Source organism: Dendrobates tinctorius, unplaced genomic scaffold (genome assembly GCF_039654945.1).
Source record: "Dendrobates tinctorius isolate UK_male_01 unplaced genomic scaffold, ASM3965494v1 ptg000084l, whole genome shotgun sequence".
Taxonomy (NCBI): domain Eukaryota; kingdom Metazoa; phylum Chordata; class Amphibia; order Anura; family Dendrobatidae; genus Dendrobates; species Dendrobates tinctorius.
Window position 1 is genome coordinate 40010389 of NW_027361752.1, and position 27126 is coordinate 40037514.

Sequence of the window (27126 nt, forward strand, 5' to 3'; positions counted from 1 at the left end):
ACATGTTGGATTTTTTGGTGCGCCCTGTCTCGGCAAAAAAACGCATGCGCACGCTTGCGCACGGAATGCGCAAAAACAACACATTGAAGTCTATGGTAACGCATGCGTGCGCATGGTCTTGCGCACGGTTGCGTTTTTTTACGCATGCGTTTTTGAGTGAAACAAGTCTAGAATGTTCTCTAGACAATGGAAAAAACGTCACACTTAAAAACGCATGCGCATAAAAAACGCCAACGCATGCAAAAAACGCATGTAAAACGCAAACAACGCTGCGTTTTTTTTACACATCAGCGTGCGCATGACGTTAAAAAAACGCGCGTTTGTTTTGCGTTTTTCTTTGCGTTTTTTTATGCGCCCGATGCGCTGCGCAAAAAAACGCTAATGTGAAACTAGCCTAAATATTACAATTGTAGTCAGCAGATTAAGCGGACACCTCAGCAGCATACCAGAGTGATAATTGAAGTCTACTGTAGTGGTGGTGTGCCTCCATACATGATTGGAAAGAATGTAATGTTAAAGATGTGGGTTTTTTTTTTTTTTTTAAATACCAAATTGGCGCCACTCCTGCCAGTGGCAGTGTCTGGTACTGCAGGCCAGCTCCATTGTTTTGATCATTAAAATTCCTTTTTTTTTTTTTTCTTTTTCAGGTCTAAAAATTGGAGATGAAATAATGGAGGTCAACTCGGCCACAGCCCGGGATCTGAATTCTGCCATGCTGAGACACCTTCTGGGCAAACCTTTATTGTGCCTTACTGTCCGCACCTGCCCTGATCTGGATGATAATCAGAGACTGAAAGAAGCGCCTCCCCGACGATCCGAGGCGGACTGCAGCGACTACAGCGTCCTCACCAGCAGCCGAGGTGGGTTTTGGTCTGATGCCTCCTGGAAAATAGACAATAGCAGATCCCCACTTTGTCACCCCACCATCCTATAGGACCGCTGCATTGGTTGGCTGTGCTTGCCCTCCAGGCTACAATATGCCAAACCTTTGGCCCAGGAGTGGCACAAGCTGTTCCTACACCTGGCTCCTGTGTACCTCTTGGTGGATGTAGAAATGCTGCAGTTTGAATACCTTCATAGTATATAGTATAATCATTCCTCCCTGATTTTATATTATCATATCCCCTTGCAATGATCATCTATAAGATATAAAAATCACCCCCCTCCCACACAACAGTTCATAACCACATCTCCACCTATTGCTCCTCTGGTGTGTGTGACTATATGCATACATTTTATCATAATCAGTCACCATGTCCCCCAATCTCCAAAAGTCCAGAGCACAGCTGCACTACTTTGTCACATTAAATACATAACTAGTTGAGCTCTGCTGCCAGTGCGATGCAACTAGATGCTCACATGCTAGTGGCCAACTAACAGCAGTTGTCAACACTAAGAATACTTCTCAGCCCCTTTATATACAGCCCCATCCTGCAGGACATCGCCCCTTAGACCTTCTATCTATAGCCCCATCCTGCAGGGCATTGCTGCTCTATATAGAGAGAGCCATCCTGCATGACATTGCTACTCAAATCCACTGTATACAGCCCCATCCTGCATGACCTCACCCCTCAGACCCTCTATATACAGCCCCATCCTGCAGGACATCGCCCTTTAGACCTTCTATCTATAGCCCCATCCTGCAGGGCATTGAGGCTCTATATACAGAGCCATCCTGCATGACATTGCTCCTCAGACCCCACTGTGTATACAGCCCCATCCTGCATGACCTCACCCCTCAGACTCTCTATATACAGCCCCATCCTAAAGGCCATCGCCCTTCAGACCTTTTATATACAGTCCAATCCTGCAGGACATTGCCCCTCAGATCCTTTATATACAGCCCCATCCTGCAGGACATTGCCCCTCAGATCCTCTATATACAGCCCCATCCTCCAGGACATCGCCCCTCAGATCCTCTATATACAGCCCCATCCTGCAGGACATTGCTCCTTTATATATAGCTCCATCCTGCAAGACCTCACTCCTCAGCCCATTTAAATACAAGCTCAATCTGCAGTATGTTGCTTCTAAGCTCTCTTATATTCATCCCCATCCTGCAGGAAGTCTAACTTCAGCCTCTCTGTATACAATCCCATCACGCAGGACATCGCAGTTCAGCCCCTTTTACAGTCATCTCCATCGTGCAGGAAGTCGATCCTCAGCCCATCTATATACAGCACGATCATGCAGGACATTGCAGTTCAGCCTTGTTATATTCATCTCCTCCATCCGGCGGGAAGTCAATCTTAAGTCACCCCTGTATGCAACCCCATTTTGCTAAACCTCACTCCCCAGCCCCTCTATATACAGCCCCGTCCTGCAGGTTGTCACAGAACAGCCACCGCTAGATACAGCCCCATCACTTTTGACAGTAACACGTTTCTCTCCAGTGGGAAGCAAGTCATGTCTTCAGATTGACACACCGTTTTGCCCCACTGGTGGTGTATTATAGATTGCTAATACAGCCTGCAGGCACAGATTTAAGGGTACAGTGGCACTAAAACACCTGGTGTCTGTAAAGAAAGAAAATAATAATTGGTAACCTTGTAATTGGGGCTGACTTATGCTTTAGCGGCACTGTACCTTGATTTAAATCATCTGTGACCACTTCACAATCTGTAAAATGTGCCATTCCTGTTACGAATTACTATGCTGCTGCATTTGATTTGGAGGTACAATGTCACTAAAGCTCCTGATGGAGCTGGCGGCCCCTAACAATTACTGGGGGACCGGCTCGATGTTAAGGCACATGGTCCTCCGCCCTCTCCCCTCTGGACAGCTTTTTACACTATTTCAGGCATTTATTAGAACTGAATGACCCTGCATATTTGGTTCAGGTCTCTGATTTGCATACAAATGTTTGTACAGCTGGAGGCGCTGTTGCATTGTTGTCTGTTTGCTCTGGGTGTGGTGATAAGTGGTACTGCAGGTGGCAGAATGTAGGGTTGGAATGAAGCAATCTTCAGAAAAAATTGAACCACCATAACAAAGGGGGGGAAATGAAGGTTACTTTTTTGTAAGGACGTGTCCTTCCAATTTTAGATTTCGTCTTTTGATCTCTCTCAACTCATTCTGGAGATTGAGAATTGGGGGGGCTTGTATCTATCGGTGTTTGTGTAAGGGCATAGTGACCAGTGACCTAGATTTGTCAGGGTAGACTAATGGTCGCATAGGTTTGTGTTTTTTGTTTTTTTTTGTGCTCCTATCTATTGGGAACTTATAACCATCCTGCGGGTAGGTGATAACTTTCAATGTTGCGTATATATAACCTTATGATATATATGAAGTTATTAAAATTAATTTTTATAATTGTTTCGGAACATATTTTGAAAAATTAGGGATTTGGCGTCATTCTGGAAAAAAACAAACTGCGTGTACTGATATATGGAAATACTTCTAAAACTTTAGATAATTCCACTTCACAACCACTAGATGGAGCAGGTTAGCTTTCACCTTTTTTGTTTTGCTCTGGCTGCGCGGTCTGTAGCACGCGGAATATAAAGCCTACCACTTCACAGCATAGACAACCCCTCATGCACAGTCTCCAAAATGTTTAATTTGGTGCTGGATTAATACGGTACTTGGTAAGTCCTCCACAATCTCAACTCTTCCTGAATGCGGCATTTCTTTAGCCCCAGCCTACTGATAAGGGAAGCCATTATTCGCTCTATCATTCGTTACAGTGAATAAAATCTCCTGTTTCCAAAGAGACGGCACAATAACGCTCAATCCACTTGACTAGAAAGCATTCAGGGTTTTCTCTGAGCGGCGGGCGAGCGCAGCTTGTTTATGCGAGGAGTGGGAGGGACTGATTGGCTTGTTACGTTGATGTATCCATGTTAAATATACCGAAAATTAAAAATGTTTCTATAGTTACCTTGTCTTCACAGGGAGAAGTCATTGCGAAGGCGTCATTATATCAGGAGCAACCAGCAGTTATTTAAAGCTCCTTATTACATACATGAATGATCCTTGTACTGTTATATCCCCTAAAAGCTCCCCTCCCCCCACTAAAATGTTTTTCATAGTAGCCATTTCTTATTTACATCAGTTGCTGGGACAGCTGTCTTTCTGTATGCTATAACCTCTCCCAGTGGTCACTCGTCTATCTTTTTCTGGACCGTTGTGGTTGCCCATCTTGGTATTTTTTGCCATTTCTTCTTGCTTGTACAATGGATGATGTCCAATGCTAGTTGCGATTCTAATGGAGATCTATGAAAATGTGCAAAATTTGTGGGAAAAGGTGCAAATCCTGATATAGTAAAGATCTTGTAAAGATGAGCTCTAAAAATTGGCTTCTAGTGGGCCCATGGCGGTCCCCTAATTAAAAAAACAAACTAAAAGAACAAAAAAAAAAAAAAAGTTTCCTACCAGACCCCCACAACTCCTAGATTCTGCAACTCCTAGTGAAACCTCTCAAAAAGATAGCTTCTATATGAAGACCACCCCTAAGGGGTACATTGTCTCTTAAAATTGAAAAACAAAACCCCCTGCTTTGAGCAGGGGGTTGGACCAGATGGCCCAGTAGGTCCCTTCCAACTCTATGATTCTTACTGGACCCCACAGATCCTCATTTGTTGTTGGTGTCTTCTGCAAGTCTCCTGACTTTTTTCATATGAGGAATGTCAGTAGACCGCTGCAGCTAGTTAAAAGAAGAAACCAGAAATCTGACGGAGGACACGGACAGTAAAATTGGGGAATGGTAGCCGAGTATGGTATGTTTTATTTTTTGTTTTAAGACCACCATGGGCCTATTTTTGCAAATAATTCCTTGTAGTCTACAACCACTTTGAAGTATGGATTGCTGTGAGACAAGCTCCTTATGTCTCTGTGGCGTAACAGAAGCAACTCCAGATAACTTCCATAATGTATTACTATAGCTACTAACAGCCAGATATGACCAGAAGGCTTGCAGTCTTATAATCTGCGCCTGCCAAAAAAGAAAAAAAAAGTTCTATAAGAAACGGCTAACTTGGCAGCACGGTTTTGGACTGTGGGAGGAAACTGGAGCATCCAGAAGAACATTGGGAAGAACATACAAACTCCTCGCAGATGGTTCCTTGGTCAGAGCCCAAAACTCTAAGCGCTGCCAAGCAGCAATGCGAACCACTGTGCCACCACGCTGCTATCTATAATAACGCCAACTGACAGACTTCAGGTTGGATAGTGAAGACTGGTAAAGATATTTGCTTGTGGATATGTAGCAGATACACAACCGACCCAGACCACAGCTTTAATTGCTAGGAGGGGTCTTATTGTTACTCTCTGGTACCCCCTGCTGACCTTAGCTGATGGTGCGGATTATGAAGGCCACCATAAACATCAAATAAAACTCTAGTCTTGATTTCGGCACGATCATCTGACCGCGTAATGTAATGTGACCTCTTGACAGTTCCTTAACATCAGGTTAGGGGACATAAGAATTGGTGAATGGTATTCGGTCAACCTATCCTCCTTTGACTTTTTTTTTTTTTTTTTTTGGCAGGACGATTAGCTGATGCCAGTTGATTCTGGCAATAGCTCAATCGTATAGAACAAAGGAACGCTCGGCCGGCAAAGAGCTGTCATCTGACTGTTTCTCCAACAGCTTTTCAATACGTATGGTCGGCTTTAGCAATTAAATGATCTGGGCAGACATATTTATAGTGGTTATTCTAAACCCCCTTCAGACAGCTCTTCATGAAGCCATGAGGTTGGCAGCATCACAGGCTGGAGGATGAATTCCGCTTAAAATAGGAGTTTCAATCACTTTGCCTGTTAATGGACCCCACAGCGGTACCAATTTTACTCCTTTTTTTTTTTTTTTTTTAACACAAATTATAGAATACGTTCTTAGTCTGGGTTGAAAATCTGCTCTGTGTCCGAGATTAGTTGCATTTGTAGTTAGAGCTCCATTTCTCTGTTACAGAGCTCCAAATCCCTTGCAAAGCTGTGAAGTTGAATGCTAATGTTCTGCCCCAATAGAGGGAGCTCAAGAGCTTGCTGTTGAAACATTAAACTTGTTAATAAACACAATATGCAGTTAGCACCCGCTAGTGGTAACAGAACTTCATTATGCATCTATGCTGAGGGTTTGAAGCTCTGTATCAGGAGAAAAAAAACCTCCAGCCCCTAGAAAGATATATTAAGATAAATGGGGTACCGTATCCCTTTTGTAAACGTTGGAATATGAATCGTGGTTTACAACTTGTGATGAGCGCGTATACGCGTTTCTCGGGTGGTCTCCGAGTATTTTGGCGTGCTCGGAGATTTAGGTTTCGTTGCCTCAGCTGCATGATTTGCGACTGCTAGACAGCTTGAATACATATGTGGAATGCCTGTATGTTAGGGAATTCCCACATGTATTTAGCCTGTCTACAAGTCGCAAATCATGCAGCTGAGATGACGAAAAATAAATCTCCGAGCACTCCAAAATGCTCAGATCATCTGAGCATGCTCAGGGAGACCCGAGCAACAATGCTTCTCGCCAATCACTAATTAAGAGTCAAAGAATGTTCTACTGAAAATCAACCAAGTATTAAAGGGTTAGTCAGTTTAAGATTTCTGCTTTCTTCATTGAAGAATATCTTGGAGAGGTCAGATAAGGAAGCCGGGTTGCATGGAGGGATGGAGTAATTGATCTTGACAGTTTTATGTTGCGAGAGGTGGAAGGATGAATGCTCCTGTCATGTATCGATCAGCCGTCTTTACAGTCTAGAGGAGCACTAGACTCCATCTTCTGCTTGCAGGAGTCTCGTGTTCGCAGCAGGTTCAGTCTTCAAGGTGAAAATGGACACGGCACATAGACATGAGGCTGAATCCAGTGCCCCTGGGCGGTCTCGGCTGCCGTACATTATCACTAATGCCACCACTTATTTTCATATTCGCAGGTTGCAGTGAAGACGACACCTGCAACGAGACCACACCAGAGGAGATAGAAGTCCAGCTGGAGGTGTCAGACGAGACCGATGCAATAAACAAAGTAAGAGCCCTCCTCCTGATTTCACGGTGTTATGTGAAGAGTCACAAATTGTGTTGTCTTTTTGCAGAAAATTGCTGGAACTGACTCTATTTTATTTTTAATGTATATAGTTTTTTTTACACTAGTTGCCATGTTGGTTTTTGTTAGACATAAATAATTGGTAGTTTGGACAAATCCTGTGAAACATTAATGTCTTGGGTGATTTATATACAGAAGCTTGGTGCCGTTTTATTTTTTTGTTGCTTCTAAGCCAGTGAACAGTCCTAATTCCCCTTCTTGGCCAGCGCGTTTGTAGGGAGACTTGGACATTTGTGCAGCGAGGGTTTCCTCATTACCAACATATTTTCATAGGTCAGATGTGGAGCATAAGATGCCCATACACGTTAGATGACTGCCAGCCGGCTCCTGTCTCTCCAGATTCCCCTGTAACCATGTCTAAGCTCAGCCGAGTGATTTGTGTTCTCAGGAGGAGATTCCGCTGTCGGAGGCTGATCTGCCTGGAGAACGGGAGGTTCAGGTGATTAAATTCACAACATCCGATCCTGATCTCCTCAGCTTCATCTTTTGCCGGAGAGTCGAGAGGCCCAAATTGACTCTATTGGTAGACAAATCATGCTAAAATATTCCGCTGACTCTTCTGTGGATGGGGACCTAGAGGACAAACGCCTTCTGTACTGGTGGGGTGGGGGGTAGACCATGTGTGGATTTAGGGCAGTCACTGTATACACTTGCACATGAAACCTATGCAGTGCATAGACTCCTCTGGGTGCTGAATTATGGACATATCTCTCCATGAATTGGAGGCTAAGGCCTGGATCACACTTCTGTTTTTTTAAAATCCGTCCAAATCCGTCGTTTTCCGTTAAACGGATCCGCCATTTTTTTGGAGGATCCGTTTTTTGGTCCCATAGACTTCCATTAGCGGTTACCGTGGATCTGTCAAAAACATATCAGTTTGCGGTAAAACGGAAACGGATCTGTTTTTTTCACACAAAAACAGATGCAAAAAACGGATGTGTGAAACAGGCCTTAGGATGAGCCATCCTGTAACGCCTATGTAGGTGGTGTATGAGGCTACACTTTTCATATATATCTGTATTTATAGGGTCACCTAGAAGCGCGACTGAGTTTCATTTTCACTTGTTTTTTTGTGAAATTATGCTGGCAGAGATATATATATATATATATATATATATATATATATATATATATATATATATATATATACATACATACATGGTGGGCCAGTTATATGGATACACCTAAATTAAAATGGGAATGGTTGGTGATATCAACTTCCTGTTTGTGGCACATTAGTATATGGGAGGGGGAAACTTTTCAAGATGAGTTGTGGCCACTTTGAAGTAGGCCATTTTGGCTCCAACTTTATTTTTTTCAATGGGAAGAGGGTCATGTGACACATCAAACTTATTGAGAATTTCATGAGAAAAACAATGGTGTGCTTGGTTTTAACATAACTTTATTCTTACATGAGTTATTTACAAGTTTATGACCACTTATAAAATGTGTTCAAAGTCTTGAGAGAGATATATATATATATATATATATATATATATATATATATATATATACACACTCTCAAAAAAATAAAGGGAACACTTAAATAACACATCCTAGACCTAAATGAATGAAATATTCTCATTGAATACTTTGTTCTGTACAAAGTTGAATGTACTATCAACATAGTCACACAAAAATCATCAATTGAAATCAAATTTTTGAACCAATGGAGGCCTGGATTTGGAGAGACCCCCCAAAATTAATGTGGAAACAAGTCAAAATGATGCTCAGTATTGTGTGTGGCCTCCACGTACCTGTATGACCTCGCTACAATGCCTGGGAATGCTCCTGATGAGGCGGCAAATGGTCTCCTGAGGGATCTCCTCCCAGACCTTGACTAAAGCATCTGCCAACTCCTGGACAGTCTGTGGTGCAGCGTGACATTGGTGGATGGAGCGAGACATGCTGTCTCAGATGTGCTCAATCGGATTCAGGTCTGGGGAACTGGCAGGCAAGTCCATAGCTTCAATGCCTTCATCTTGCAGGAACTGCTGACACTCCAGACACATGAGGTCTGGCATTGTCCTGCATTAGGAGGAACCCAGGGACAACCGCACCAGCATATGGTCTCACAAGGGGTCTGAGGAGCTCATCTTGGTACCTAATGGCAGTCAGGCTACCTCTGGCTAGCACATGAAGGGCTGTGTGGCCCTCCAAAGAAATGCCACCCCACACCATTACTGGCCCACTGCCAAACCGGTCATGCTGAAGGATGTTGCAGGCAGCAGATCGCTCTCCACGGAGTCTTCAGACTGTCACGTCTGTCACATGTGTGGAGTATGAACCTGCTCTCATCTGTGAAGAGCACAGGGCGCCAGTGGTGAATTTGCCAATCCTGGTGTTCTCTGGCAAATGCTAAGCGTCCTGCACGGTGTTCGGCTGTGAGCACAAACCACCATCTGTGGTCGTCGGCGCTCAGGCCATCCTCATGGAGTTGGTTTCTAACAGTTTGTGCAGACACATGCACATTTGTGGCCTGCTGGAGGTAATTTTGCAGGGCTCTGGCAGTGCTCATCCTGTTCCTCGTTGCACAAAGGCTGAGGTAGCTGTCCTGCTGCTGGGTTGTTGCCCTCCTACAGCCCCCTCCACCTTGCCACAGCTCGCATTGATGTGCCATCCTGGATGAGCTGCACTACCTGAGCAACTTGTGTGGGTCATAGAATCCGTCTCATGCTACCACGAGTGGGAAAGCACAACGAACATTCAAAAGTGACCAAAATATCAGCCAGAAAGCATTGGTCCTGAGATGTGGTCTGTGGTCCCCACCTGCAGGACCACTCCTTTATTGAGGGTGTCTTGATAATTGCCAATAATTTCCATCTGTTGTCTATTCCATTTGCACAACAGCATGTGAAATTGATTGTCAATCAGTGTTGCTTCCTAAGTAGACAGTTTGATTTCACAGAAGTTTGATTTACTTGGAGTTATATTTTGTTGTTTAAGTGTTCCCTTTATTTTTTTGAGCAGTGTATATAGAGAGAGATAGATATTTGTTTTATTTTTATGTCCCGCCGTTGAAGTTTTTTGGATATGGTGCACAGCGGCAATGCAGGGTCGGCGCCATCTGATTGGCTGGAAGTCTTACGCCATTGCCTCTGGCTGCTCGCTGTGGTTCAGCTTCATGGTGACTTCCTGCCATTAGACATGAAGCCTTGGAGCAGCTAATTGCTTGTAATTTATAGGTTAATGACTTGGGGTTGATGTGTTTAGCTGATTTAATTGCTACTTCTGTGTGAAAATATGACACGGTATTAAATGGCAGATATTCTGGGATCCTGCTGCAGCTTGCAGCCATTGCCTTACAGGAGACTAAGCACCACCGGTAACCCATCGGAGAAATCAATCACTCTGTATACTACTGGAAAATGTTCTGTTGCCAGGAATGCTGGGGGACTATCAATATGGCCGCCTTTACTGCTCCTGCCAAGAAGTCTGTTTCCTCCCTCCCCGAAGGTTATAGTGTGCCCATATGGGTAGTCACCCAGCTTTCCCGGAATCAGATTCTACATATAAAACCCTGAAGAGACCCATTATTATTCAGGGGTGTTTTCAGGAGAAATGTTGTGTTTGCAGTGAGACTGTATAGCGGTGACACTGCCGTGCATAGGATGGAGGGTTATCAATAGCTGCAGGAAGGGAAATGTGAAGAGCCGCTTCCTGCGTGTCCAGAGGAATAGAAACCTCCTCACATCCTGCGTCTCATTCTTCTACTGCCGAACTGTCCGACAGTGCACATGTCTCGCACCGTTCCTCATAGTAAGTCTGTGTCTGCTTCGCGGTCTGTCTCACTCTATATTTTTTTTTTTTTTTTTTTTTTTTTCTCTCACTTCATTTTTTTTTTTTGCTGTCAGTGTTTTTCTTCTGTTTCCTTCTCTTTGTTTTGCAATCTGTTTCTGTTTTCCTTGCGCTCGCTACCTCTAATCTGTCTTTCATTTGCACTCTCAATGTCACTTTCAGTGACTGTTTCTCACCTTTTTCTTTCATTCTCGCGCTCTTTCATTCTTTACTAGTTAACCCTTTCTGTTTCTTATTCACGCTTTGATTTTCTGTCCTTGTTCCTCTTGCACATTCTCACTCTTTATTTTTATGGTTTATCGCTCTTTCTCTAAGTCGTAATCTCTCATTGTTGCTTTCTTTTTTTACTGTTTCTTCCTCTGTTTCCCTCATTCTATCCTGTTTCTTTCTGTAACTCTATGGGCCTGATTCACGAAGGTGTTTTCACCAGTTTCATGTGCAGCGTTGCAAACACCCGGCAGATCAGCTGTTGCCGGAAGTTGTCTGATCCTTCAGGGAGGTGGATCTGTAGTACGCCGCCGCAACCACTGTAGTTTTGACGGCGCAGCGGTGTATCGGCAGCATCCGAGAACTTCTGACCAACACTGGCAACTGCTGATAAGCCGGGCTACCACTTGTCCCACTCACAGCGGTCATATATCGATGGCCTATCCTACGGACAGGACATAAATAAAAAAAAAAAATAGTGGCCAATCTATTTAATGAATTGGCCTTTTTTTTTTCCCTTTTCTATTTTATTTTATTTTTTTCTTATTTTTTATTTTTCATTTTCCCTTTTTTTAATTTTTTTTCTATTGCTCCGTCTCTCCCACTTCTCCACCCTTTTGCCACCCCTTTCCCCACCTTCGCCACCCCATTTCTTTCCCCTCCCACTCTTTCAGTCTGTTGCTTTCTATCTTGGTTTTTCTTTTCATTTTCTCCCTAGTTTAATTTAAAAGGCATGGTTCCAAATACAATGGCTTTTTAAGGATGGTAACCCCCCCCTCCCCTCTATCCAAAGATGCAGATTTGGAAAAGATTACTTATATTTTGACCAAAGTTTTTATAAAGTTTCTTACCGTTAAAGTAGTTTAGTTTTATTGACTTTTACCTTTGTTGTTTTTGGTCTGTGTGATTTCTTGTATATAAGGTATGATGTGTCAACTTATGTAAAATATAAGAATGTTAGGAGTCTCCTCATTATGTCCAGCCTCTCGTGGTGCTAGAAGTCCTCGGAGTGGTAATCTTATAATTCACAATAGTGGTACATTATCTCGTAGCACCATTGTAGGATGGTTGTCCTTGCTGCTCTTGGCTCCACCAGGCTGCGATGTCACTAGCCGTGAGCAGCCCAGTTGAATAAAGACCTTCTCTTATGGCTCTGGTTGGTGGATCTGTTTGGTTTACTGGACTCTTGCTGCTTATAAGCTAAATCCGCAGTCCCGATGCTGAGGTTAGAGGCTGGTTCTGCTGGGTCAATGACGTTCATGTGCATCTACATTTAACGTTAGATGGTTTTCATGGCGGTTTTTGGGGCATATTCTTGTTTTTACTTAAATGTGAAAAATGTTGCTTTTGGCCTCATAAGAAGAACATTCTGTAGAAACCCCATGTTCACCTGCTCCTGTGTGGGCCAAGTTTTGTAAAGCATGGAGTTGTAAAAATTGTCCTGCCCACAGTGAGATTCTCACCGGAATAAACTTTGAGAACATTGTTCAAAGGCTTTGTTGGAGCTTTCCCACCAAAGCGGTAGATAGGGCCCTTGTGCTGTTGTCTCGCTGCTTTTGGTGCACATGCCAGTCTAATATGTGCAGGCACTGACTCAAATTGTATTCTCATCCTGTGTAATTTGCCGTTGACTATTTTTTTTGAGTGGTTGCTCTGGTACGCTTCAACAGTAAGCTACCAACACTATAGGAACAAGAATTTTTCTTTTCTCACTTTCCAGAATGCATTGCCTCTGCAATTGCAATTGTTTACCACGTCCTGTTGAGCGCCGCCTCAGGCCTACCTAACCACGACATGTTGTGCGCCACCCCACCACGTCCTGTTGAGCACCCCCAGAGGCTCGCACTGATAAGGTGTTGAGCTCTGCCTCTGCGTCGCCCCTTCACGTGCTATTGAGCGACGCCCTACCATGTCCTGTTCAGTGCCGACACAAGCCAGACCACCCTCACCACCCTCCACTCCATCCCACAATCCCACGTTCTGGCAAGCATCTGGATTGTCCGCTTTAACCTGTAATCCACCTCAGTGTTTCTTCTGCTAGAGACTGATTACACTTAACAGGAAGTTAGACATCTAGCGGCCATTACTTTAGTGTGATTTTTTTCGAGGACTGAGAAATTAAATTTCAGATAATTTTTAAAGGGAATCTGTCACCCCCCTGGACGATTTTGATCTTACTATGTGCATATAGGTAATTGAACGGTTAAACCAGTCTTACCTGTATGCCTCATAGCTGTGGTGTAGACATTGAGAAATTGATTTATAATCTTTTATGTTAATGATTTCTTCCTGGCTCTGGGCCATGCGGTGCCTGGAAGGAATCACTGTATCCTTACTTCATTCTACTATTCCACTCCCATGAGCGTCCTACTGACCTGGTCGTTGCTGTAATCCCGTGCATGCGCTGTGCAATCGAGGTTACGCAAAAACTGTTTGCCCTTGTATGGGCAGTTTCTGAATCGATCTTCTGTGCGGCCACCTCCCCCGTCGCCCTCTCGGCCACCTCCCCCGTCGCCCTCTCGGCCACCTCCCCCGTCGCCCTCTCGGCCACCTCCCCCGTCGCCCTCTCGGCCACCTCCCCCGTCGCCCTCTCGGCCACCTCCCCCGTCGCCCTCTCGGCCACCTCCCCCGTCGCCCTCTCGGCCACCTCCCCCGTCGCCCTCTCGGCCACCTCCCCCGTCGCCCTCTCGGCCACCTCCCCCGTCGCCCTCTCGGCCACCTCCCCCGTCGCCCTCTCGGCCACCTCCCCCGTCGCCCTCTCGGCCACCTCCCCCGTCGCCCTCTCGGCCACCTCCCCCGTCGCCCTCTCGGCCACCTCCCCCGTCGCCCTCTCGGCCACCTCCCCCGTCGCCCTCTCGGCCACCTCATCCAATGTATTGTTAAAAAAAAACAAAAAACCCAACACTAGCCTCTGCAAGATCCCTCGCAGCATCATCAGCTGACGTCATCCAGCCGTGTGGCTGTGTTAGACGGGAAGCGCTGGGCAGAAGTAGACGGGTCCCTGCAGCTCCACTGCCACTTTCTCCTGTAAGCAGCGCAGCTGCAGGGATCGCACCCCTGCACGGGCCAGAGAAACAGGCCAGATTGTCTTCATTATTAGCTGCCCTGCAGGGGGCCCCCCTCCACTTCTGGGCCAATGTGCAGCTGCATCGGCAGTATGTCCACCCTTGATGCCCATAGCAATAGATCAAAATCGTCCATGGGGTGACAGATTCCCTTTAAATAAATAGTGTGTACTACATTAACATGAGATCAAGTTGCCTGAATGTACAGTGACTTAGATTTCCTTTTATTGGATATTTTATTTTAATCTGAACACCTTTCTCCAATTGCCGCCGCTACAGTGATTTCTGGAACAGTTTTTTTTTTTTTCCTCTGTGCCCCTCTGTTCCAAAGTTATGCCCCTGTTAATAAAGGTGCAAATGTTTCCAATCAACCAACTGGGCGTGTACCACAGAACTTCTCTGTGGGTGTGTCTCCTCTGACACTGGCCAATCAGAGCATGGCAGGGTCCACATAGCAGTTCTGTTGTACACGCCCAGTTGGCGATAGGGAACGTTTGCAGCTTTCTCACCGAGGGGGCCTAACTTTGGAACTGAGGGCACATAAAAAAGAAAAGAAATACTTCCAGAATCAGTGGGGCAGCGACAATTAGAGGGATTTGCTCAGTATAAATAAAAAAAAAATAAAGAAAAATCCAGTGACGGGTCCCCTTTAACGCATTGTAGAAAATTTTGGGTGCTGAATAGAACGTCAAAGAAAATTGCCCCCAAAAAGTGATCGCCACCTAATTTTCCGTTTGTTCCTGCACATATAGGGAGCGTGTGCATTTAGCTTTGTTTAATTCTACTAATCACATGTTACTTTATATGGCTCCCCAGCATTTTTAGCTTGTTCCTGCCTAGCAGTAAATGCAATGCTATCTGTTCTGGCGCAGAGGGGGCCTGAGCGCCACATTGATGGCTGGCACTGACAGGCAGTCACCCGTCTGGCAGATAAATAAAGCCTCCTTTTTTATCCCCCCCCCCTCCTCCTTCTTTAGAAAGAACAAGCACAAATCCTCATCTATAGCTCTCGAAATTCCCTGGAAGTAATAATGACCCTGGTTGAATAGAAGAATGTTCCTGTGCGTGTAACCCACAATCTGCCGGCAGCAGCCGCAGGCAGCATCAAGTTTTATCATGCCTGCCGCACCTACCCTGCGCTGCGAGGAGGGTGCACATTGTAGGAGCAGATCCTCTGCCGTCTCCCGCCTGCCCCTCACTAGGTATCAGGCAGTGGTGGATCCCCTCCAAAGCTGAAGGTGATGAGGCGATGGCCAGGTGATCCCGCACAAGGTGATGAGGCGATGGCCAGGTGATCCCGCACAAGGTATCTCATTACAGGCTTCACTTCTTATCGCCTGCAAGTGATGGATATGTTGATCCTCCGTAATGTCAGAGAAGGGATTAATGATGGCTCCATTTCTTAGGATTTAACGATGTGGAGAAATTTTTATTTTATGTCGATTTTTGTCGCTAGATTCAGATCTACATACGTAGCAGAGCTGATTGTGGCGTTTTGACTTTTTGGAGCTGCGGTTGTGTTGGTACTAATGGAGAGTGATGTGTGTAGATGTATGACTATTGTGTGTTTGGGTATAGTACATAGATGTATAATGTGTTCTATGTGTACATTATATAAAATATATAGCGTATCGGTGTATGTATTGCATGTGCAGTATGTAGGACGTGTGTGCACAGTATGGAGATGGACAGCTTTTTTTGTGTACAGTATATATGTAAAATTGTGTGCACAGATGTGTCTACACATGCATGCACAGTATATAGATGTATGACGTGTGTTCAGTGTATAATGTATGATTTTGTGTACTGTGTATAGATGTATAATGTTTGTGTAATGTGTGACGTGTGCGTGTGTAGACGTATGATGTGTGCGTACAGTGTATGTGTAGTATGTACCGGTAGATATATAGATCTCTATATGTTCCACGCATTATATAAGGTGTATGTGTAATATATAGATGTTTTTTTTTTTTCTTGAACCCTTTATCTGCTGCTCTTAGCTATAGGACTTGGTTGCAATTGATAGACTTAGAAAAGAAAACTTTGATATGATCACTTTTCCCGTTTTTACTGAACATTTTCGCATCTAATATCTTTATTTTGATCTTTTTGTCTGTGAAATCTCTTAACCTTTCGATGTGATGTTTAAGCCTCTTCCTGCCATTTGTTGATTTCCACCAATGAAATAAAAAATGTGAAGAATAGATGTACGTTAAATATACCGTATATATAGATGTATCTCTGTAGATGTACCTTATCCATACAGATACATAGATATATTTTAAAACAAAGATTAAAATAAATGGAGAGTGCGATATAACCTCTTTACACTATAGATGGGAATACTTGTTAATGAACATCTTCTCCCGGGGGCCTCGGAGATTGACAGGTTGACATCACTGAGCGCCGCACCGTGCAGGCAGCGCTGCCATAGATACACATATCGTTCAGATGAATTCCACTAAATTCCCCTGAGGGCCAAGAACATATAAAAATATCTCATACGTGGATGATCCAACAGAAATGGGTTGGACAGACAATGCCTATGGGACCCTTGCATAGTGGTGGGTAAAGTGGTAACTTCTCGAATGTAATGGGATGACCCATCCTGTGTGTCGTGGCTTCTAAGGGTCAGTAAGGACCCACTGTGACCGTCAATGCTCGGGGATGTTTGTAGCACTTAGTATCTTAAGATTTTGTAGTCGTGATCGTCCTACGCCTCGGCGATCATAATCTGCTCCCTTATGAATCCTGATGAGTTGTAAAGGTTAGAGCCCAGTTCTCGTGCTAATGTAATGGAAGCCACGTGTGAATGGCCCCGGGGGAGCCGGCACAGACGTGTGAAGTTGGGTAATGTTTGCTTTGCATTACTAGACAGAATCACTTCTGCTTTGAAGTGTAATCTCAGTTACTGTAACTGTGTATGACCCCTGCGTATTATCCGTGCAGAAACCTGCAGCACATCCATCCTCTACAGAACGTAATCCACCATGACAGGTCAGGAATATGACTAATGGGCCATATTTTTCTTGAAGGGATCATCTCATCACATAACGTCATGGCACATCGCTGTGGTATACATTCCTATCGTTTCTTGATCTGTTAGTTTCTGACTGAGTGAGTTACCTTGAGAAAAAGAATGCCACTGTGATGTTTCAGTACTTACTTGACCAGGAGTACTGGCATCCACTTCATTCTCAGCATCCTTGGGGGTCCGAGCTCTTTTGCAATATGTCGTCTTTTTATGAGACTCCTTCAGAGAGAATTTAGTGATGACCTAAGAATGGAAGTTACCTTTTAGATATTAGAGCAGGTTTTTTTTTTTCCATTTTACTGCCTTCAGCCAGATCTCTAGCAATGGTGACTTGATGGCTCAATCTGTCGGAAGGTCAATCTTGTGTAAGCCAACATGGGTCCACCAGGGTCTTCTCCACCTTTACTGATATTATCAAGCCATCGGGTTGCTGGTCTTCCTCTACGACTTGTTCCTTTTATTTTTCCAACCTTGATGTCCTTCTCTAGAGATTACTCTCCTTGTGTGATGTGTCCTAAGTAGGCATGTCGTAGCTTTATGATCCTTTCTTTGAGTGACATGTCTGGCTTGATTTGTTCCAAAAATGATTTATTTGGTCGTCTTGCCATCTTTGGCATTGATAACGTCCTTCTCCAGCGCCACATTCAGAAGGTGTTGATTTTTCATCTGTCTTGTTTATTGTCTCGTATCCATATGTTACCACTGAAAATGCCAAACTATGTGCGAGCTGTGTCTTCGTCGCCAGTGAAATGTTCCTCAATTTGAAGACCTTTTCCAGGGACTTCGTTGTTGATTTGTCCATAGCTTTTCTACCTAGCAGCGCCCATTTACCATAATGGGAGTCACCAAACGTGTTGATACATGTCCAGGTTCTCTACATTGGAGGGCGTCTAATTTTGTTGGAACTCCACCAGTCTGACACTTAAAACTCTTCCAGTTGGTATGTTTTCCGGGAATCAGAAAAAAATTTGTCCAAGAACATGAAATATGCCAAAATAACATGACGTATTAAATGCATGTAACCGATTCAGTCTCAAGGATGTTGCTTGCATGGATGTCACAACATAGGAGGCGCGGCAGGGGACGGGGCTTAGCGGCGGCCGTGCGCAGGCCGTCGCTGTGCTCAAAAACGCTAGTGTGAAACTAGCCTGAGTCTTCTCTTTTCTAGAGTAAATAGACCTAATTTTGATAGCCTTTCTGGGTATTGTAGTGAACCAACTCCATTTATCATTTTAGTAGCCCACTTTTGAACCCTTCCAAGTTCAGTAATGTCTTTCTTGAGCACCGGCGTCCAAAATTGCACACAATACTCCAAGTGTGGTCAGACGAGTGATTTGTACAGTGGGAGAATTATGTTTTTCATCTCGTGTCCCCAGACCTCGTCTAATGTATCCCATGACCCTATCTGCTTTGGTGGCAGCTGCCTGACACTGCGCACTCCAATTTAGCTTCTTATTGACTAAGATGCCTAAGTCTTTTTCCATGTCTGATTTCCCCAGCAGTTTCCCATTTAGTAAGTAATTATAGCATCTGTTTCTCCTTCCCATGTGCATAACCTTACACTTATCTGTGTTAAACCTCATTTGCCATTTTGCAGCCCAATTCTCCAATTTACTCAAATCTGTCTGTAGTTGCAAACTGTCCTCCTTTGTGTTAACTACCTTACATAGTTTTGTATCATCTGCAAATACTGATATTTTACTGTGTAAGCCATCCACTAGATCATTAATAAATATATTACATAGTAGGGGGCCCAATACAGAACCCTGTGGTACCCCACTAGTAACCCTGGCCCAATCTGAGTATGCCCCATTAATAACCACTCTTTGTTTTCTATCACTAAGCAGCTACCTACCCATTTACACACATTTTCCCCTAGCCCAAGCTTTCTCATCTTACTTACCAAATAAGACAATTGATTAATCTGATTGGCTGCAGTGGTCACATGAAGATATGGCACTTCAATTCTTCCTGCTGAAAACTAAGAAAAATCAGTGAGGACCTGAGAATTGGTTATTTATTTTGGCACATTTCCTTCTCTTAGCCTTTGGTTGGTTTTGTCAACATATCTGTATCTCTAGACCCAAATCTTAGTTTTTTGTTTTTTTTTTTACTAGAAGATGTTTAAAAGGGCTTTTTTGTCACCTTTAATCTTTGTATTGGTGTTCCTTTTCTCACAAGACAAATGTGTGGCTTACGGCTGGATGGTTTGTGGCATTGTGCCGTCAAAAGAACCACAGTGACCACACATTACTCCACATCTTCACCTGAAGCTGTAGAACTTTTTGTGATTTTCTTCAGATCTTTTCTTGGTGGACTTTCCAAGAAGCATGGATGACAGATTTCTATCACTGGTGTCACGATTTGGAGGTTGAGCATCTGGAGTTCATTGACGTACTAACTATCAAAGCAGTAAATCCAAAGACCGCCAAAGACCGAGAGAGGTTATCTAGTATATAAGCACTTTGAGGAAGACCACGATTTTTGGAACCCAACTGCTTAAAGTGGCTATTGTAAGTCCCGTGACCAGTTTTCTTCAGGAAGCCACCAGACACAATGGTTTAGCCCAAAATGAAGTTTACTGAGACCAAGGAAGTTATAAGTTTGCACCATGAAGGGGGAGAGTCTGTTGTATCCGATCCTGCACACGTCTTCTTCGAGATGTTCTCTCGCACATCTTATGGCAGCCAGGTGTTGTGTTGTGGTGTTTTCCCCGCAGTCTAGAGAAAAGAGGATTAACGGTTGGGAAACACTGATTACAGTGTAATGTGATGTTCTCTTAAGAACAAAGGGGAATAAACTACGGTACCGAATGGGTAAGAACCAAATGAGAGCTTTGTCAGAATTAAATTGTGTTTGATCAATTAGGACTGTTACAAAGGGATGCATCAAAAACTAATTTTTTTTCTTAGGTTCGTTTTCCTAGGATGAGGCTCCGCGTAACCCAAATATATCTGTTTATGTCCTGGAGTAATTTAGTTGTTTTGCCATTTTCAATCCTTGACTGCATTATTAATCAGATTTTTCTGTGTTTTTTTTTTTTTTTTTTTTTTTTTTTTGTCGTGGCTACACTTGTCTAAATGCAGATAAAATGGTGTATGTACAAAAATGTAAGTTTTTCTTCCATGCGTACTACTATGACTTGACTATATAGACCTGTAGGACGTCTCACTAAACTCAGATGCATATGGGCGAATTTCTTTTAAGAGCATTTTTATAAAAATACCCGAGTTCTTGTCCACTTTGTCCAATACCTTTTTATTAGAAGGCCCTCCTGATCACAGGGTGCTGCTCTTATAGGACTGTAAGCGATCAGGGATAAACTACGAGTAGCCGGTGTTCAATTCCCTTTGAGCACCACCGCAGGGGGAACTGAAGCATTAACCATTGCCCTCTTAAGTCAGTGGGCTGTTGATGTAATGGGTCCTCCACAGTGATGAGCGAACGTTCTCAGATAAAGTGTTATCCTCCATGCTCGGGTGCGAACAGTGTCCTTGGCGTGCTAGAATAATATGTTAGAGTCCCTGCAGCTGCTTGTCTCGCTGCCGTTCAACAGCCGCAACACATGCAGGGATTGACTGTTTGTTAAGCAGTCCCGCCATTGTTGCGGCTGACGAAAAGCTGCGAGACATGCAGCTGCGGGATCTCGAACATGTTATTCGAACACGCAGAAGACGCTCGGTTGGCGCCTTAACCCAAGCACATTCACGCATCACTAGCCACTCCTCCATCATGACCCGAACTCGTATGCTTCCTGGGAATGGGGACAGCTCTCCATTAATTTGGGATTTCCTAATAGTGCTAAGCCAGACAACCAGACCCTAGATATGGCTGATTATGCTAGTTTATCACATAATGGATCCCTTATTGTTGGTTTTATACTCTCCCATACTGGGAGACTCTTCAACCTGAAAGGTTTATTTATATTCATTATGTCCTCCATCTGGTCTTGGTAGTCACCGGCATGAATAAAGTTGCATTGGACCTCAAGGTCGTCTTGTTTTGTAAGATGAGCGTCCGCTTTCGTTACATTGAGAAAATATGCTGCTGTCGCCTTCTGGTTAATGTAGTAGTAATTGTCCTAGTGTGAGCCCAGTTATTTTTGTAAGCCTCTATTCGCACCATGCTTTTAGGATGAAAAGGGTTTTAAAAGCTGGGAAAATGGATGAGAATTTGTTTCAGGCAGTCTTTGTAATCTGCTCTTAATTGCCATTGGGTCCGTGATGAAGAGTAACCGTGGCACAGTTACAGATGAACGGCAATACCAGGCACAGCCTGTACGCAACAGTGGTGCTGTTTCTGGGGGGGAAAGCGCCTGTATTTCTGACCAGTATCTCTAGTGATTTTACTTGGTTGGTTTAAACATTTTTTTTTTTTTTGTTTTTAACTCTTTATCAAGGAGCAGTCGACTGTTCCTCGTAATGCCGCATCTGTCCAGGCTGGTAATAGTGGCTGAAAATTTTTTGGTCTTACAATGATTTTCTTTTCCTTGTATCCAAGAAGTATCATTTCTCCTTGCGAAGAATGACAAGCATGTCGAGATGAGGAGACTTAAAGCCGCAGTTGTCAAAGGTTATTTTTTTAAGACAGCAGGAGAGCAGATGTATGGTAATTAAAGAGTTATTCTAGTTCTGCTCACTTGCAGGATGCACGCGGGGCCGGTCTCTATTGAGGCATCTGTCCTAATCATTACAATAGAAGAGGTGCACGATATCTGCCCTGACTTGTTTCTTTAATAGATCATAGAATCATAGAATCGTAGAGTTGGAAGGGACCTCCTGGGCCATCTGGTCCAACCCCCTGCTCAAAGCAGGATTCGCTAAATCATCCCAGTCAGATGTCTGTCCAGCCTCTGATTGAAGACTTACATTGAAGGAGATCTCACCACTTCTCGTGGCAGCCTGTTCCACTCATTGATCACTCTAACTGTCAAAAAGTTTTTTCTAATATCTAATCTGTGTCTCCTCCCATTCAGTTTCATCCCATTGCTTCTAGTCTTTCCTTGTGCAAATGAGAATAAAGATGATCCTTCTACAATGTGACAGCCCTTTAGATATTTGTAGACAGCTATTAAGTCTCCTCTCAGTCTTCTCTTCAAGCTAAACATTCCCAAATCCTGCAACCTTTCCTCATAAGACAGGGTTTGCAGACCGGTCATCATTCTGGTCGCTCTTTTCTGAACTTGCTCCAGTTTGTTGATGTCTTTTTTTAAAATGTGGAGCCCAAAACTGGACACAGTATTCCAGATGAAGTCTGACCAAAGAGGAGTAGAGGGCAATAATGACTTCACGTGATCTAGACTGTATGCTTCTGTTTATACATCCTAGAATTGCATTTGCCTTTTTTGCTGCTGCATCACACTGTTGACTCATATTCAGTCTTTTTCACATGTGCTGTTGCTTAGCCCTATTCCTCCCATTTTGTATATGCTTTTTTCATTTTTATTGCCCAGATGTAGTACTTTGCGTTTTTCCCTGTTAAAAACCATTCTGTTAGTTGCTGCCCACTGCTCCAGTTTATATCTTTTTGAATCCTCTCTCTCTCTTCTCTAGTATTAGCTATCCCTCCTAGCTTTGTGTCATCAGCAAATTTAATCAGTTTACCCTCAATTCCTTCATCTAAATTCTTGATAAAGATGTTGAACAATACAGGGCCCAGGACAGAGCCCTGTGGAACCCACTTGAGACATTCTTCCAACTGGATGTGCAGCCATTTACGACCACTCTTTGGGTCCGATCACTAAGCCAGTTATGAATCCACCCAACAGTTGCCTTGTCCATTCCATACTTAGCCATTTTTTTTCAATAAGGATTGTGTGCGATACTTTGTCAAATGCTTTGCTGAAGTCAAGATTATTATTATTATTATTATTATTTATTGTTATAGCGCCATTTATTCCATGGCGCTTTACATGTGAGGGGGGTATACATAAAAACAAGTACAATAATCTTAAACAATACAAGTCATAACTGGTACAGGAGGAGAGAGGACCCTGCCCGCGAGGGCTCACAATCTTCAAGGGATAGGTGATAATACAGTAGGCGAGGGTAGAGGTGGTCGTGCAGCGGTTTGGTCGATCGGTGGTTACTGCAGGTTATAGGCTTGTCGGAAGAGGTGGGTCTTCAGGCTCTTTTTGAAGGTTTCGATGGTAGGTGAGAGTCTGATATGTTGTGGTAGAGAGTTCCAGAGTAGGGGTGATGCGCGAGAGAAATCTTGTATGCGATTGTGGGAAGAGGAGATAAGAGGGGAGTAGAGAAGGAGATCTTGTGAGGATCGGAGGTTGCGTGCAGGAAAGTACCGGGAGACGAGGTCACAGATGTATGGAGGAGACAAGTTGTGGATGGCTTTGTATGTCATGGTTAGGGTTTTGTAATGGAGTCTCTGGGCAATTGGGAGCCAGTGAAGGGATTGACAGAGGGGAGAAGCTGGGGAATAGCGGGGGGACAGGTGGATTAGTCGGGCAGCAGAGTTTAGAATAGATTGGAGGGGTGCGAGAGTGTTTGAGGGGAGGCCGCAGAGCATGAGGTTGCAGTAGTCAAGGCGAGAGATGATGAGGGCATGGACTAGGGTTTTTGCAGATTCTTGGGTGAGGAATAGATATACTATACAGCATTTCCCTGATCCACCCAATCAGTGATTCTGTCATAGAAGGAAAGTAAGTTAGTCTGTCATGACTTATTAGTTGCAAACCCATGCTGACTGTTTAATCACTTCATTCTTGTCCAGGTACTTACATACATGTTTAATAATTTGCTCAAAGATCTTTCCTGGTATAGAAGTCAGACTCGCCGGCCTATAGTTGCCTGGGTCCACCTTCTTCCCCTTTTTTGAAGATAGGAACAACATTTGCTCTTCTCCATGTTATTGGCCCCACTTGCCTCCCAATTCGAAAGTGAGTGTATTATGATGCTTCAAGATTAGTTAAAGGGACTCTGTCAGCACAGTGTTCAGAAAGTACTCGGTGCACCATTGGTAGGCCAAACATTAAAAGGCACCTTCCAACCTGCTTGTTTTCCATCCATTTCTGCCCTTCTCTGGCTCTATGAAGCCAGAGCTGTCAATCAAAGAAGGATGGGGTAGAGGTGGAGATAGACTGACAGAAAACAAGTAGAAGGGAAGGTGCCCTTAAATTTTTGGCCACGCTATGGTTCAGGGTCCCTGTACATAGTTTGAACAGGCATTCTGTGCTGACTAAGGCCTTAAATGGATTTCATGTGTTTGAGATAACCCCTTTAGGGTGAAAGCCTGAATAATGTAGATCTGGCTTATAGAGTCTAGACAAAAATAGCTGACTATTCCCGGTTTCTTTGACTAGCCTGCTGGAGAAATGTAGTAATGCATGGTGGCCAACTCTTCTCATTACTGCCCTGTCTCTTCTGACAATATCTGTACCTGACCACTGCGTCCAACTAGTATCTAGCAATGTCCAACTGTTTGCCTACAGTGACTAAGCACCAACAACACTTGAAGAGGAGACCGGTGGGGAACCCAACCAGCACTAATGAGAAGTGATGAGGCATCTGATTGCTGCTCATTGGGTTCCCTGCCGGTCTCCTCTTCGAGTGTTGTTTGGTGCCTGACCACTGCAGTATGTGCTGTCACCTTTTTATTTTTCCTGACACCCTTTGGTCATATGTTAGTTAGAAAGATTTTCCACCCTTTATCACCTCTGACCCCATACCATTTGTGATGAACCCGCATCTTGCCACTCAGCCTGACGTCACCATTGCATCAGATGGATCACGTAATGTGGTCTCCCCTTTTTCACAAATGTGACTTTCCGCATCCCCTGAGGACATGCAAGGTCAGCTTGGTACAGTTTTACACAAAATCCCCCTGTCCACACGGCCCCAGGAAGGCACAAGGAGTGAGATGTGGCACCACACTCTCACAACCCTGACAGGCTGAGAGTCCCCTTTCACTAGCACCAGTAAAACAGAGCACTGCCACCATAGTACAACTGCCACCAGTTCCTCATTAGATATAAGCCTAGTCCGTTGACAGGATTATATCTGGCCAGAAACCAGCTCCGGTAGCATGAAAAGTTAAACTGAAAAACGGACATGTGGATTCATGGACTAGACAACAGTAGCCCAAGGTTAAATTATATATTTAATTGCCTTAAGGGCACACTAGAAAATAGACTATATATACATGATGGTTGCACTTATACAATGGTCAGATATGCAAATAAAATAGTGGTAGGACATAATATATAAGCAGATGGATCATGTCAATTACCGATTTGATTTTAGACCATGTGTGCGCAGGGGGCATGGGCTGCCAAACTGGCTTCCTAGGTCCTTCACATCATGTTACTCGCCGCCTCCTGTACTGTTGAAAATGGACCACGTGCATAACAGAGAGAGACCACATGGCCTTACTCTAGCCTTTATCCCCTTTGGGTAACTCCCCTCCTGCCCTCTGTGCTGAACCTAAAGCCCATCCCCTTGCCTCTGCAGCTAAAAACTTCTAAACCTCAGATGGGTCATAATTCCTTAATGGACAGTCCTAGGGAGGCAGTTTTGGCGCCGTTGGATCTGGCCAGGCCCCTGCTACGCATTAAAGCCAATCACTACTTTGCTATCTGGTTTCTACTAGCTCTTCTATGTATCTCCATACCCCTGGGTACTAGAATGGGTCGAGGCCCAAGCGGGCGTTCGCCATGTTATGGGGATCTCGGAAATATACACAATGTATGGCTAAGACGTATAGTATCTCCATAACTCCTTGTGAAATTGTTTCTGGAATGTTCCAGAAGGTGTCAGCAGCTTCAGCAGGACTCTATATTGCAAGCAAGGCACTTGCAGCCTTTGAAGTTTACCCCCCCCTCCCTCTGCTAAATTATGTGTTTCCTTGAGTGTGCATCTGTATTAGGGTTTCATAATCCCATGTCAGGATACAAATGATTATATATCCAATATCTTTCACGCCATTCCAAATTTGGTCGCATTGTAAACCTTACAGAGCGCAATATAACTGCCTATAGGCATGATATCAACCAACTGATATGTGCGACTTCAGGTTATTATGGCCAACTTCCAACCAAGACCAGCCAACATGACAGTTCAAAGCTTTGAAAGACTGTAACTTGTGAATGAAATTGCCCATGCTTGAGATTAACTCCTGCCAACTCTTATCTTTTGGTGAGATGGATGCAATGACAGTCAATGATCGCTAATCAAATTTCTTATCAAAGTTTGGCCACAAAACTGCAGCTATCTTTCCATTAAATCACTAATGCGTACTACCATTATGCTTGACTACGACTCATAGGGGTTGGTCATGATGCTCCATGAACACAACCTCGAACTAAAGCCTGCCATACACATCAGATGGCTGCAGCCAATCGTCCCGCCGGCCGTTATCTGGCCACCTCTCCCATACATGGGAGCACTTGTTTGGCCGAGTGAAAGGCATGTCTGGTGGCGGCATATCTCCGGGAGAACAAAGTGATCGGCAGGCAGAAATCGTACATGCATAAAGCGACAGCTCCCCCAACTGGTAATATACATTAGTATATTTTGAGGGCTGGTAGAACATGGCTTCGGAAGTTATAGGTTTTCGGAGAGCATGTAGGTAGCAGGAAATGGTGGACTAACACCGTGGACCCCCAACTCTTATTTCTATTTCCGGACTTCAAAGCTCTTTAACAAGTTACTTTCACCCCCGTTGAGTTAAACAAAGGGTTGCCCTACCCCCAACTTCAATGGATTTTTATTTTTTTTTCTCGGAGAAACCGATTTTATCAGCACGAACCTCTGAACAGGTCTCCGATGATTGCAACCCTCCGCGGTGTTAATGCCTCCCATTTATTACAAGCTGCCTGCTCCTTTTTGAAGAACATCATTTAGAGCCAATGTTTTCAGACTCGAAAAGCCAACGTGTTCGCCAACGCACCTCCACGTTTGTCGTCTCTGTGATTAACTGCGCATATTATATCATAACCTAGTGTGATAAGAGGAAGATTGCCGAGCCTA

At 44.1% G+C, this 27126-nt stretch overlaps 1 protein-coding gene across 6 annotated transcripts in view; it reads left to right on the forward strand.

The window, feature by feature from the left end:
* Nucleotides 1-27126, forward strand: part of TIAM1 (TIAM Rac1 associated GEF 1) — a 260582-nt gene that overhangs the window by 204009 nt on the left and 29447 nt on the right. For 5 of the 6 annotated variants that reach the window (XM_073584569.1, XM_073584565.1, XM_073584566.1 and 2 more), the window contains 2 exons: nt 648-860; nt 6873-6964. In XM_073584569.1, the coding sequence (XP_073440670.1) occupies nt 648-860; nt 6873-6964 (305 nt within the window). Of the gene's footprint in view, nt 1-647; nt 861-6872; nt 6965-15104; nt 15419-27126 lie in introns of those variants that run through there. The other variant, XM_073584570.1, reaches the window with a different exon arrangement.